The 16,040-nt window shown below is 35.6% G+C and overlaps 1 protein-coding gene across 2 annotated transcripts in view; it reads right to left on the bottom strand.

Moving 5' to 3' along the window:
* The window catches only part of LOC134527218 (failed axon connections), a 570,515-nt gene that overhangs the window by 128,720 nt on the left and 425,755 nt on the right, over nt 1-16,040 (bottom strand). For both annotated transcript variants that reach the window (XM_063359709.1, XM_063359708.1), the window contains exon 2: nt 8,447-8,649. In XM_063359709.1, the coding sequence (XP_063215779.1) occupies nt 8,447-8,649 (203 nt within the window). The remainder of the gene's footprint in view (nt 1-8,446; nt 8,650-16,040) is intronic.

Genomic DNA, 16,040 nt, shown 5'->3' with positions numbered 1-16,040 from the left:
CGTGCAGCCGGCGTTCATTGATTTATTAGACGTCACGTCAAAAATTAGAAAACAACTCTTGGTATTATCAGGAGACAGTTAACTGCTTATATGTTACGCAATTGGAAAAAAATGAAATAGAAAAAAAACAGCAGTTGTTTTATACACTCAAACTAATGAGAACAAAGAAAATCCGCATATTTTATAAAATAATATAACTTGCATCATTTTACTTGCCAAATATCATATAGTGTTTCAATTTTCTTTAAAAAATAAGATAAAACTTTTACTTCACTTTGCGAAAAATAAAAACTTCCGTTACATTTTACGAAACTGTAGCCGTAATACCATTAAAAACAACATGTTGCGCAACCAACTGTTGTGCACTAAGTAGTTGTAGTAGGAAGGAATATTTAGATTTACTTACAATGTATAAGAAAGTGGATAACCATTGAATAATCCCAGCACGGTTCATACACCACTCAAGTAGTAAACACAGTAGGAATTTAGTTGTTGCATATGCAGACCTATTTCTCGAAGAATGCAAATCATAGTGCTGTTATACCCCCTCCTATTTTTAGAGGAAATCTGATTGTAAAAAGGCGCTTCGTTGTTCAAGTAGCTAGAGGACCCACCTTTTGTCATGGCGATAGGGGTAGGAATTTCCTTAGGCATGTTCGGGTTTTTCGCATTTAAGGATCATGCTTGGACCATGCCGACGAACGTTCTGCTTTCTCAGGTGCCGATAATGAGACGTTTATTGCCAACCTGTATTATTTAGTAATGACAATTTTCCAAAAAAAAAAAATGTGTAGCAATGACATAAAATAAGTTTATCCGCGAAAAACTGGCAGTTAAAGTAATTTTTTATGAATGGATACTTTATAAAAACTGGAAACAAATAATGAAAGTGTAACAATGTATTTTTAGAAGGCACATGGTGGTTTTACTATGCTGAACATTGTTATAACTAAGGGAGCAAAATGACATTAATGTAAGTATTATTTCAGTAAAAACTGTTTTCTGAACTGGTGTTTTTTTATTTTTTTATGTTTCGTGAAATTGACGTTGCACGGTTTTGCACGGAAAGGCCTAAGGCGATTGAATATTTTGATTGTAGTGGGTTCCGAATCTCTTCCACACCTCAGTGATCAAATATAAATGCGAGCCATGCCAGGGAGTGGAATTAAATACTCGACCCTCCCCACACATGAACATGAGGCTTCAAACTTAAACATTTTACTGATATTTGCATTACTTAAAAAGGAGTTTTAATAATATGATCATTATTGTGCAATACTTTTGGCAAAAAAAAACATTTATACACACATAAATATTGTATACTTTCTAAAACTTACTACAGTACCTATTGCGGCAAGAATAAGATCTTACATGTCCGTGAATTCATGTAGTTAAAAGCTTAATAGGAATATAGGCTGTTACTTGAAACATGCAAGTCAAGTTAAATACTTTTTTTCTTTATCAATGAATTGTTACGACCTATTATTTTTAATTCTGATTTGGTTTATGCAAATTAAGAAGCTAGTGCTTTATAGTAAGTAATAACTAATAATTATTTTGAAGTGAGAGCTGCGAGGTTTTAATATAACATTCTACATGGTTTGTGATGCCAAACATAACGAAACACTACCAGCCGTACGTACTTTGTAACATTTTTTATTTAGAAAAATCTAATAACTACATATTTTGCTATCAAAAGGAATCCACAAACGTTTCACCCTAAAACTGCTTCATGTGAGTGCTTGGTGTTTGCTTACAAAATAGCATTTAAGAAATATTCCCCATGCCTATTACTATTTGGCGAATACTGTATTCCTTTTTAAAGTGGATTATTGATAGTTAAAATAAGAATTTTGAACACGATTTAATAGTTTTAATATTACGATTCTGAGCTATCAAAGCTGTATAAGCACTTACAACGTACATTTATCTCTATCTTTACGCAATAAATTAACAGAGTCACGCTGAAAGTCTAAAGAGGTGTTTCACTGACAAACTGCCTGCAATTTAATGGAACGCCTTACACTTGCAGGCTATAAGATCCTTGATGCGCGTTTTGTGTTACTGAGGATTGGAATAGACCGCATGCTTGGTCGACGACACGAGCCCAACAATATAATACGTCACAATTTCCATTTGTGAATATCTTGGTGATACCAAGCGAGAATAGAACCCGGTTCATCTATGGTTATGTGTATATATACTGTAAGATGATTGGTTCATGATAGAAAATGAAATGCTTATGCTGTAAAATGTTCTAAGCGCATTACTTAATATGTTTACATACCCGAAGATACAAAATTAGACCGCGGATTTTGACCGTATTAATATATGTGATGAAATTTTACTTCAGTCAATCAGTAGTACGTTGCCTATATTCTATAACAATGATTTAAATTAAATATTTATAAAATTTCTTAACCTTTATCCCATAATTAATTTTCTCGTTCCCGTCTGTATTTCCTTCCCTGACAAAAGGCTCCTACGTAAACCTAGTAGTTGCAATCCACTCGGTTGTATTGATCACGACACTAAGTTTACTCTGACGTTGGATGTTCTCCAGGTTGTTTTCGAACGTCACGATTGTTTGTTGGCAAGTTATTTAAAAAGTAAAGAGTTTAAAAAATAAAATTTAAATGTCCCACAATATACTACACTTCCCGATATTTTCAGATAATTAGTGCAAAAACATGTAATTTATTGCCAAGGGGGAGCCTGTGTTTACTTTGATGTAACACACTATTTTGTCTGTTTCGTACGTTGGCAGATAGCAATTTAGCTCCTGATCAGGGTACACTCGAGTAGATCTGGCAGAGAGTTTCAGCTGAATAATGAGGGCTTACAAATGACAGAAGAGAAATTGCAACCGTATTGAGTTGATTGAAGTGAGTATACTTCCGTAACATCTTGATAAATTATGGTCTGCCATAAAAGCAAAATCCCATTATAGACATAAAATTCGCGCAACATATTTGTATCATACATTTATATGGTCATAGACACGGAAATCTTATTTTTATTAACTATAAATTTAAATTAGTTGAATTTAAAAACAATTGTTGATACCTGTTTCTACTGTTATATAGTAGCCACGAAATTGCCTTACTTATTTTAAAAGTCGCCATAAAGTAGCCAAGTCACCAAGTATTTTTTTTTGTCTCGCCCGAAACATAAAAAGTCCCCTGTTTGGCAACTAGTAGCCATGTCTGGAAATCCTAGTTGGAAGAATTCTGGGAATTTCCTCTATTTTCAGCGGTCGCGTCGGGGACGGTTGGAGGAAAGAAGAGGCTTCATCGTAAATTATGAACATACATTTTATGGTGAAGGTAAGTGGACACTATCACACTGAAATATCTTAGAGGGTAGTTTTCCTCATCTTATTTCTTTATTGGCGTTATTGGTCTTGTTCGCTAACATATTACGTGTAACGTGTTCAAATACTTGATGCGCATATACGTTCTTGTCCTGACAAAACAGTTTATAACTTTCTCTGGATATTTATTTTCAATAGTTCCGCAAATAATTTTAGTCAGTGATTCAAAAATCCTTTCGTCTTTACACAAATTGTTGCCAGAACATCATCAAAACAAATTTCAGCGAGCTTAATAAATTCAAAAATAAAATAAATAAAATGTATGTTCATAACTTATTTACAATATTTTTTAACTACTGTATTTAACAAGAGCATTTGTTGTTAATATCGCAGTAAATATTTATGTAGGGCTTAAAGTATTTTTTGCATTCGTAATATTGTGTATGTCATTTTTATTGCCTTTATTAAAAATAACATATATGTCAACAATGTAACAAAATTGTGAAATGTTTGTATTGCTATTGCATTTACTTTTCTTGTAAACATTTATGTAGACTTTTTCATATTGAAATGAAATTTGCTTTAGAGTTGTTTGTATTTTTATTTTACAGTAATAAGATGATGTTTTTATATTTTGTTTATTGTTTAAAAACATTTTAAACCTTGTTAGCTTTTTAGACTGTTCTACATGGATGCTAAGACGGTGCGACATCTAAAACATTTCACACCACCTTTACATAACTATTGAACTAAGGTGATTTTTTTGAAGAAAATTAAAATATAATGTTTGTTTGTGATATAGGTGCATTAGATTTCCAGTTATCTAGAAACACGTGCTTTCAGAACGGTTTTTAAGGTTCCTATCTACCTGCCTTTGAGGTTTCAAAAACATGTACATTGTTTTATGCACTTTCCAATAAAACTATTATAGCAACAGCTCTTTAAATTTTTTATCCGACAAGTAAAATGAAGTCTTTCTGGGAGCATATTTTTACATTTTCTAATTTCGTGATGTAATTTACTAAAATTAATTGCTCAAAACATGCACATTGATGCCTGAATTCCCAGTTACTTATACAAAATTTGTGAAATATGAAACAATACAACTAAATACGACATTGTTATGATCAAAATGATAGTATAAAAGTGTAGGGTCACCGCTTTGAATTTCAAAATATTCGTTTACGAAAATTGGATATTTTGGTGTTCTTTGTGTCTGACTCCGGCTGTCTGGCGGGAGAGACACGTCAAGCTCGAGGCGAGGACTAGAAGGGAGGGGATGGCGTGGTCTGCAGGGCCTGGCGGCGCTGGAGGGGTGGTTCTGACCTTGAACATTGCCCGAAAGATAACTGTAAGCTGATTCTTCCCTGCTCGCAGCAGCAACTTGTGTTTCCTGACGTTGTATCTTGTACTTTGATCTTTGAGATACCTCAAACCATTCCGCACACCAGAATGTGGATGTTTGTAGAGGAAAACACTCCTAAATAATTATGTAATGTTTGTCTAGTATTCCACTAAATTGCCATCCAACATAAAGTGAATATAAAGTATATAAACGCATGAATTAATAGTGATTATATTAAATTGGTTAGAGAACTATAGCAGAAATATTATTAGAAGTCAGTAAAGGCTCCGGGTATTAGTAATCAGCTTCATATATAAAGATGGAAGCGCATGTAGACAAAAGAAAAGCAAAATCGGGCAAATTGTTTATGAGAGCAAGAAGGAAGAGAAAAGGAACAGTCTTGATTGAATATCAGAAACAAAGGTATGTCACATTTTTTTTTTGCGTGGACTCAAATGGGGAACTAAATTTTTTACCAACCGCCCCCCTTTTTTTTATTTTGCTCCTCTACAAAGAGGGTTAGTAATAATATTTTTTTGTGTTTTCAGAAAATACAGCAGACTTCAGGAAAATTCAAAAGACATTCTACCGCAAGCCATTAGTACAGTGCACAACGCAACTCATGTTTCGCACTCTGAAGTCGGTACAGTCAATGATACACATGTACATGAAACTTGCGACATAGAGAACTCATGTCACGGCTTGAGCACCGGAGAAGTGTAAGTAATAATAGTTTATTTTATTCAGCCATGAAAGATTTTTTCCTAACGTCCCCACTTCTGCGTACTGCAAATCGCTACCAGTACCTACCACCATATTTTTTTTAACTACAATGTTTTTAATGTCATGTTGTAAGAAAAATTGAGTCTTATTCAAAAGATTAATTTTTAGTAACTTGCACGTTTGGATGATATACGAATGCATACCATGTGTTTATATATTTTGTTATTAATTTTTACTACTTTGTTTCGTAAGTTATTACCGTAGTTTTTGGTTCTATGTTTCTTTCTCAATCCAGCTGTTTTGTCTTGTGAAAATAATACAGTAACATGTTTGAAAAAAAAACATTCCCACCAATAAATACAGTATTTTTGCTTGTTACCACTTGCTTCTTGACAGAAATTTGCTCTCAACGAGTTCTAAATAACTGACGTGATTGGACAATGCCATGGTTACTTCTCTTCAGTGTTTAGTTCAGTCTAAAGAAAACTCTTTGAAAATGAACCTTTGAAAAAATTAAAAACACTGCTTGTTACTAGAGTGGATTATGCATTAAATATAAGTAGTATTAAAATATTTGGGGAACAAATTATTAGAAAAATTGCCTAACAATTATTATCATGGTAAATTTCTGCCATTGATATATTATTTGAATAGGTTTTAAATAGAAAAAAAAAACTATGTTTGCCCTAACTCCCATAGTCTTCTAGGTGTGATTAATTGTTTTCCACATTATGTTATTGCACATAACTGTAAATAGAAGCTAGATTAAACTACAGTGCTTCACTGTGGCAGAGTGATAAAACATTCTTAACTTTGCAAATTATTTTTAAAACAATTATTTGTAAATAACATTGAAAACATGTTATATATTTTTTTAATTTGTGTTTATATCCGCTGATCTTTCGTTATGGGTAGGTTTGCAAATTTAGTACGGGAATGTGTAACATTTACAGGAAAATGCCAAAATCGTACACGTTACTTCAGTCAGCAATGCAGTCAGAGAGTGAAAACGGTATTTCTACTGGTGCAGGCAGGTTGCTGATAATAATGTAATTATGGAAGACGAAATGGTCGATGGTGTAGAAGATGAAATGCTTGATGGTGTCGGCATAGGAGCAGTAAATGGAACAGTGCTCGTGGCAATGGAGGTATTTATTATCAGCAACAATAAAATAACTAGATACGTAGGCCTATAAATCTTTTACAACAAGGCCCTAAGAAAATGTTTTTCGTGATATTTTAGGATGAAAACATTACGTCTCATGTTAGTTCTGTTTTGGATTGGCATTAATTTTTGTAAGATTTTCTCTCAATGATTATCCCCCATGTGGTGGCGGGGTAGAATCCACCATAGCCTGGTGGACTTGTGATATTACATATAATTGCCAACCTTTTTTCTTTTTTGTTTTAAAACACATTATTAAGTATTTCTCAAACCAAATAAAAACTGAAGTTGCAAAAATATAAGCCTCTGTGCATACCATCTTCCTACATAATTCGAGTTAGAATGTGTTTTGCTATAACCTTCTGCAATTAATTTCAGTCACTAAAAAAATTCAATGTTAATGAACAGCTATTTTATTTTGTAAAGAACTGGAATTATCACTGGTAAATACTTGCAGTATACATCCTCTGTTACTCAGGGCCGTTAGTACATCTAAAACCAAAGGCGCAACAACTAAATTTCCAGGGGGGGGGGTTGTCACTCCCCCGGGAAAATTTGTATTTCAAGGTGGAAAATGGTGCTATTTAAGCAGTTTTATTATCTAAAAATTAATTACACAGCACTTTCTTTGCCCCCGTTTGCCCCCACTTCAAGGTTTCGGGGGGGGGGGGGGGGCGGCGGCAAAATACCCTTGCCCCCCCCCCCCTGTTGTTGCGCCCCTGTCTAAAACCTCTACCGAAATCTGATGTAACCAAAAACCTGAAAGTTTTTTAGTATGCCAGAAATCTATTAAAACGCACAATTTGTACCTCGTCAAAAACTTCAGGATATAATTCAAAATAAAGTATTTCATAATATTGATAGTATATATAACATGCTCATAACCTAAGATAGATTTCCAGTTCTTATAACAAATATGCTATCTTCTGACATTAAAAAGAAATGTGTGTGCAAGTTGTAAAACTATGTAGTCTCAGATTGAACGCAGGTAATACAACTTCCATAACAAAAAAAAATTATTAGTATCAAATCCAGGGTCTAAGGTAACAGAAAATAAACAACGGATTTAAGTAGATTTTTAAATTAAGTTTACAACATGCTAAATTAGATATTCAACTGAAAACTGGGAAAATAAAGCCAATTTATAAGACTCGCTAATAAACAGAATAGAATTAACATTACATGCAGGGGATGCTTCATTCCCTAACAGTGAAACAATGACAGTACATAAGCCTAACAATATATAAAATTTAAGTTAAAATAATTTTTGTTGTATTTTTTTTTTCAACAACTCTTTACTACATAATAATGTCATAGGTTATATAATCATTCAAACAAATTAAGGAAATTCAAAACACTGAATGTTATAGTGCAATATGGTAAATTTATCATTCTTTAAGAGAGCCAAGTTTGGAAAAGCATGGTATAGCAATAAACAAGTTTAAATATAATTTTTAATTCATTTAGGAGCCCTTAACTTGCAGTACAGTAGTGATGCAACATTACTGTGAATACTAATAATGTAAACTGAAACTTTGATGCTACAAATATATTAACACTTGCTTCACTGCCCACACAGCACACAATGTTTTATTATTTCAACATGGTCAGAAGTTTTGCGGTCATACAAATAACTTGAAAATAAAATAAATGTGAAAAATTACAAGACATTAAAAAAATCACTCAAAAAATTAACATGCACATATTTTATTTTCACAATTATTTAGAAAATCCACTATTTTTTAGTTTCTTACATAGTTACATTAAAAAATTGATTTTAGAGCAGTGGGTAAGACACCAATCTTCTTAATACAACAGAGACTAGTCAACAAGACCTGCACATGTATGTACCAAGTGCTTAAAAATAAAAATAAAAAAACATGGCAGTTGAGACACCTACCAAATGAGATGGTTCTCGATCATGGATATCATAGCATGGGAGACGTTCTTCTGGTCATTGGACAGTCCTGCGTCCAGATCCTTCTCCAACTTCTGTCCCAACTCCTTCAGGATGATGGTGCTGTCTGCTATCTCCTCTCCATTTAGCTCAATAAAAGGTAACTGGCCCTTCTTCGAGCGGAACTTCATTTTGTGATCCACATTCTAGAACATAAGACAACCATAATGAGATCAACTAAATTATGTGCACTGAAAAAAATACTTTCCCCAGTTACTTCATATGAATGAGTGAGCAAACCTGCTCAACCTTGCTTCAAAACAAAATTCCACCAAAAGGAAGGCACAAGAAATTCATTCATACTAATCTATATATATAAAAATTTAGCTTCCGTATGTATTTGGCCGCAAAACTCGGAAAGTATACGATGGTTTGGATTGAAATTTTTACAGAACATTGCATCTTAACAGAAGAGTGTTTATATGAAATAAAAGTTTGGGAAAATCCACCGGAAAAGTCGGAAAAAAAAGTTTCTATAACTAAATATCATGGTCACCCAACTTAGTTGTGACCACGCTCGACGATGCTGTACCATATTGTCGAAGTTCAAGCACATCAGGCTACTCGACCATTGTGCCTTGACGACTATAATTTACACAAATATGTATATATATATATTTCAAGAAAGAATAATAAACTTTATTTAATTTGAAAGTATATTCTTTCGACTCTATTGATAAAAATACGTTTAAATTAAAAAATACATTTCGTACAATACATTTGAAAATTAAATAATTCTTATCTTATAGCTTATATCTTATATATTGCTATTATAATTTGTTATAATCACGTACGTTGTTATGATAATTGTTCGTCCAGGAAAATACACCGAGACTCCTTCAAGAACAAAATATAGTATATAATACTATCATACAAGCTGTGGCCAACCAATCCGGTGGATTGTACTTTTTCGATGCTCCAGGTGGAACTGGAAAAACATTCTTAATTTCCTTAATCCTTGCTACGATCCGTTCAAATGGCCATATTGCATTAGCTCTTGCTTCCTCGGGTATTGCTGCAACATTAATGGAAGGAGGTAGAACAGCGCATTCAGCTCTTAAACTATCACTAAACATGCAATGCACAGAAAGTCCAACATGTAACATTTCAAAAACATCAGGAATGGGAAAAGTTCTTCAGACGTGCAAAATCATTGTATGGGATGAGTGTACAATGGCTCACAAAAAGTCATTGGAAGCATTAGACCATACACTGAAATATTTGCGAAATAATCCAGATCCATTTGGGGGAGTGTTGGTGTTACTATCCGGTGATTTCAGGCAAACGCTCCCAGTGATACCTCGCTCAACACCTGCTGATGAATTGCATGCCTACTTAAAATATTCAAATTTTTGGAGCACAGTAAAAAAAATGCATTTAACCACGAATATGCGAGTTAAACTTCAGAACGATCCAACAACAGTCATATTTTCAAGACAATTAATTGAAGTTGGTAACGGCACTGTACCTACAAATCCAGAAACAGGAAAAATCAGCTTATCATCTGATTTATGCAACATCGTAGATTCAAAAGAGGAATTAGTAGACAAGGTATTCCAAAACATCGAAACAAAATTAAAAAATCATGCATGGTTGAGCGAAAGAGCCATTCTAGCGGCTAAAAATGTTGACGTACACGATATGAACAATAGTATTATAAACAGAATCGAAGGTGAAACAATGACATACAAATCTATTGATTCAGTAGTGCACCAAAATGAAGCAGTGAACTTTCCAACGGAATTTCTCAATTCACTCGATGTTCCAGGATTACCACCACATATTTTGAATTTGAAAATTGGTGTGCCAATTATATTGCTTCGAAATATCTGTCAGCCTGAATTATGTAATGGTACACGATTAGTAGTTAAAAAATTAATGGATAATCTTATTGAAGCAACAATTTTGATTGGACTTCATAAAGGTGAAGACGTATTACTTCCACGAATGCCACTTATTCCGACAGATATGGCGTTCGAGTTCAAACGACTTCAATTTCCAATACGCCTTGAGTTCGCTATGACCATCAATAAAGCACAAGGACAATCTTTGCAAGTGTGCGGTTTGAATTTAGAAAATGAATGCTTCTCTCATGGACAGTTATATGTCGGGTGCTCCAGAGTCGGTAAACCATCTGATCTATATGTTTATGCAAAAAATGGGAAAACAAGGAATGTAGTCCTTCCATTAGCTTTACAATAAAAATATTTAAGCTAAACACATTTTTATTTCTTCTATTACATTCCACAGCCATGCACAGTAAAATATTAAATTAAACAATGAATTAATATTAAACTGTGCCACAGCAAAGCGTGGCCGGGTTTAGCTAGTTTAATCATACAAGTCCTATGTAGATACCAAAAGCCTCTGAACGTACTTTGATTAAGTTTGGTTCATAAAAATCACTCATCTCACATAATATAGCACAATAATTTTCAAAAAGAAATTCCTTTAGAATACCTAAATGGTTTTGCAAGCACTCGATGTTTCAGTTAAGTGTAAATGCAGTACGCGTTTTCGAAAAGGTTAAATGTATAATAAAAGCACTACACAATTAAAGAAAGGGACTAAAGTTGTGTGTGTTATAGAAAATTCTTTATAAAAGCGTGAAATGCAAAACAAGGCTGGCAAGTCTATTAGGATTTCATATTTTCCAATATAACTGGACACACAAAATGTTTAGTGTAGTGCATGAGAGTATCCAGTGGGGAGGGTCAGCTCCCCTCCCCCTTTTTTCTTTCGAAGTGGAATTAATAATAAAACAAAGGAACAAAGGCCTGTATTTAAAGAAAATTCGTAACTAATACTTTCAAACTATTTTTGAAAAAAATGTTTTAATAATTATTTTCTTTTGTTGCCATTTATATTATTTTATGGCCCCATGAATCCCACTCCCCTATGAAAGAAGTTAATTCCATGAAAATGCCCTCTACTGTGTCCAAATCTATTATGAGCTGGACATGCTCCTAGTGTAGTTGTCGCAAAAACAGCAATGGACTTTATACAGTAACTAATTTTTGAAAGACAAAAATTAAAATAATTTCAATGAAATTAAAGATGTACCAAACTCTCAAATGTCTGAATATTACGAACACAGACAGGACCGCGACACGCGCGAGGTTCGGAGCTGGCTGGCGGCCCTGCCAGGCCACTGGCGTCACACACAGTGTAACGTGCGGTCCACTGACGTAAGGCATGCCACGCATGCCTGGCCGGATTACAAGGGTCGTCGCTACCCCCTCTCCCCACGCATCGTCCTGCCTCTGCACTGTATCTATCGCTGAGCGGCCTTGGGAATTCCGCGGAGTGGCATGAATGGACGCCGCCCTTCTGGACTGTTCGGGCATCTGGTCGGCCCGGGATGACGCGACCTGACACAGCCGCTCTCGTCGGTTCTGGAAAGACGACCCACTAGTACTTAAGCAGCGACGCCGGTCTACGGGAGAGTTCTATAAGTGAAGGGAACTGCGACATCGGCGAAGAGGGTGAGAGACCCCCTCGAGTGTGGCCCGACGCGTAGCGACGAGATCGAGTTTTCGACCGAGAGGCGCGAGGTAAGGGGCGAACCTCTGTTGAACCACTGTTCCAGTGAGGAGTGTCAACTGTGCAAATTGACGGACACTGAGTGACTTGCGAATAAATATTGTTAAGTGTCAGTGATTTGGGATCGGACATTATTTAAGTAAAATTATTTATTAGTAATGTAAATATTAGTCATTAATAAAACAGTAATACAGCTTAATTGGGCTATCCCTTACGAACCCAGTTCTCTCCACATAGGTCGTAACAATATCAATCAATTTACACATAAAATTTTGTAATTATCTTTTTTAAGAAGAGACTTGCACTTAGAAAAAAAAATTAATCCCTACTTGTCTTCAAGGAATAAGATGAATTGTGTATTTTGCTGTTCATCTTGTCATTACTTTATCAGCAATCTTAAGTTTTTTTGGCATGGTTTGCAATGTTCCATTTCTACAGTAAATTGTTTTTTTTTTTGGGATGAAATTATTTGTAATAACTGATGTTACATTATAAAAATTTAAAATATAAATTTGTTTAGTTATGAACTAACTTTTTAAGTATAAATTACGGCAATTTACAAAAAATCTGTGCATGTATTTAAGAACGTGCATTAGAAGCTATACTTACTTGGCATAGTAAAAACTTTAATTTTGAGTGCAAATAATTAATACAAATAAAACTACAAAATGGGCGACTGATACCATAAATATGGTTGATAAAGTAAAAATTCACTCAAAATATGTTTTAATACTTAGTAATCAATATTAATATATACAAATATTTACAATTAATTATTTAATTTAGTATATAATTTATTAAATTTAATTAAAACCGTAAAAATGTAGAAATAATGGAAATAAATTAAACATACGGGAACATAACCTCACAAACACTCCCATGAAAACGGCCAGGAAACTTATCCCATGAAAACGGCCAGGAAACTTACTAAACCTTCCACAGACACTCCCTGCCAGCGACAAAGGAAGCTTAAAAGCAATCTGACATTGAACATATCGGAAAACCTCACTTGAAAACAAACTTGAAAAACTTTATGAACAAAATTTATAGCAATAATTCAAAGTAAATGTTTTTTATTATATGGCCAAGTATTCAATATTAAACAATAAAGTATATGATTTAAAAGCACATATATAATTTTTATTAGAATGTAGTCTTTTTTTATCCTGTGAAAATATAATTGCATGGTGCATGCGCATTGTAAAAATTCTCATTTTTTTATAAGACACCTAAAAAGTATAACATCAAAAATTGACACAATACTACACGAGGCTATGAACATGGATTTTTAAAATACGAAATTACAACCTGCAGTAATCATTTTGTATCACATTTTGTGGCTCTACACCACACAGAACATTAATGTTAAGTCAGCCTTCCTAGACTAGTGTGTCACTTTCAGACACAATACATAAAACTAGTTATTTCCTCCTAAAAGCTTGACATGACAAAAAAAATGTTCAATAAAACTGCTGATTCTGTATAATCATAAGGTAAATCACATGTTTTCTCCTTGAGAAAATTATGTAGATGGTAGAAGAGCTGGCTGCTTTGCTGAAAAGACAGGTGTGTCATTCCCAGTTATCCTGGAGAATAAGAGGGGTACGGAAGGTAAGCAACATCAAAGATACTAGAAACAAAATGTGTGCAGTACTAATGAAACTTATACATGACAGTGCTGGCCACATTGATTACATTTTTCATGACCGAATTTTAATTCATAGAAACCCGTTATAATGATTGATTCAGTAAAACATATTTTCTACGGGGATCCCTGAAATAGCTATCTATGCAAGTGTTTAGTTTGTTCATGCTTCTTTTGGCAACCCAGCAACTTTGCCAAAGCTAGTCTGCACATTACATTGACAGTGTGGACAATTGAGTTATTTTCCATGAGAAGTGGATCCGGGAGTGTTTTGAGAGTGCAACTTGCACTGTGTAAGAGATGTCCAAACACAGCCACACGGCAGCTTCTAGACCACCAGCGTGCTGTGCGGCAGGACCACAGACCTGGACACTTCATTACTCCCTGAGTGCAGGGGGGGGGGGGGGGGGTGAGGGACCTGGTGCTAAGAGATTAAAACAGAGGCGGATATCAGGGAGGCAATGTACAGCGATCGATGAGGCACTGACCGTGGCCGAAACGAGAAAGGGGGACGGGGAGAAGGGAGAGGTGATCACCAGGTATCCTCAATGGAGCGCCATCTTGTGCGCTAGGGGCGCGACCGCCATTTGCTCGAGCTGTCGACGACACCTTTCACCCGTGCCCGAATCAGCGCTCTTGGCAACCTTATCCATATTTAGTCACGTCACACACCTGAAAATATTCAAACTTAGTCCAAAGCAAGACAGAGCAGGGCGTCTACAAATATCTGATCTCCAAACTTTTTCAGGACCTTATATTAAAATTTTCCTATAACGTTCTTTTTTATCAAAGGATGATTTTTAAATAAATATCAAAGGTTAAACATGAACAAATGTGATTACAAAATTTTCTACAGTTCGCAAAAAACTAACAGGATTTTAAGTTACAAAGCTTTAAACTTATCCACAGCTAATTTCCTCATGTTTTAAGTACACAATCTCCAAATATTTGTATTTAAAGTTCGACTATAAACTAAAGTGAGCCATCCAAATACCAAAATATGCACATTAAAAAAAACCGCAGGAATTTAAAGTTACGTGACTTTCAGCACCAATGATTTTTATTTAGGGACCTTTTCGTGACTTTTTTGGCTGGATTGCTTACTTCTTCGTGACTTGACTTTCGTAACCTGTATACAACCAAAAGAGAAGAGCAAAATAAATACTATACATAGTAATAATAATAGTTCATTACACTAATTTTAAGTTATTTCGCTATTTGAGTTAGTCCATTGCGGAAACTTCGTATCATTATAAGAGGTATTGTGCAATCAGTTAATCTGAACACTCCTTCAGTCAATAAGGCATTACAATTTTTCGATACTTCTGCGACTGTATATTGTCAAATAACTCTGTGCTAGACAGAAATTAGTTTATTACACGCAAGTCAGTGTTTAACTCCAATCAGGCCAGGATCTTGTAAGGCAGAGGTGGGATGAATATGCCATTTCATCGAGATCCGGGAGTCGCTAACCGATAGTTGGCCCGAAAAGAACCCCGAAACGTCCAAGCACTCCCAGGAGCTAGTCCCAGTCGCGAACCCCGTCATCCGGTAGGGGCTGCCCATACCTTACTAGCTGCCCCCCTTAATGTCGGAGATGTGTGCCTCTTACTGCGTCGACCTTCGCAGATATGGGGATCCCTCGGGCCTCCTTCCGAGCTTGGGAGTGTGCCGACTGCCATCTTGAGTCCCCCACACCCGTCTGATCGCGCCCCTGGTTGAATCAGCCCCATGGCACTTGCGGGCGAACTTCATTTCGGCGCCCGAGGCTTGAGTTCAGTCGTTTAGGCTCTGCTACCACCCGGTCCTCACTATTACAATTAACTCTCTCTTCACAGGGAATGAAAGCCTGAGGCCCAGTAGTCCAAACCCCCGGACTGCCGTTGCCTGCACGCCCATATGCCCCTACCCAGGCACTGGGGCACCTGAGGAGCAGGGCAACCCCATGGTGCCATGAGGATGCAAGTGTTGCAATGGGTTATAGAGGCTATTTGCGACAGTCGCCCCTTACGTGGGTCTGTTGTTGACAGTTGGAAAAGGAGTCAGCAGGGTTCAATTTTAACTTAAGTTTAATTATGTGCGATTGTCAACAGGGATGATTGGCATAGTGGCATAATTGCTCCCGAGAAGGTTTTTAATGAATGCTACTTTAAACACAATTGGACTTCAGGTGTGCGCAAACTTAAGTCCATAAGCGAGTGTAGATGGTTCGATTTAATCCACTGGCACGACTCACGAGCTTGATCGATGTCTAGGTCTCAGGTCGTACCGTCTAAACCCTTTGTGCAAAACTACGTAACACCACACTGCACGCTGGTCATAGGATTAGCATGTTGTGCACATGTAGTT

The sequence above is a fragment of the Bacillus rossius genome, chromosome 1, assembly GCF_032445375.1.
Source record: "Bacillus rossius redtenbacheri isolate Brsri chromosome 1, Brsri_v3, whole genome shotgun sequence".
Lineage (NCBI taxonomy): Eukaryota > Metazoa > Arthropoda > Insecta > Phasmatodea > Bacillidae > Bacillus > Bacillus rossius.
This window is presented reverse-complemented; position numbering and strand designations above follow the sequence as displayed.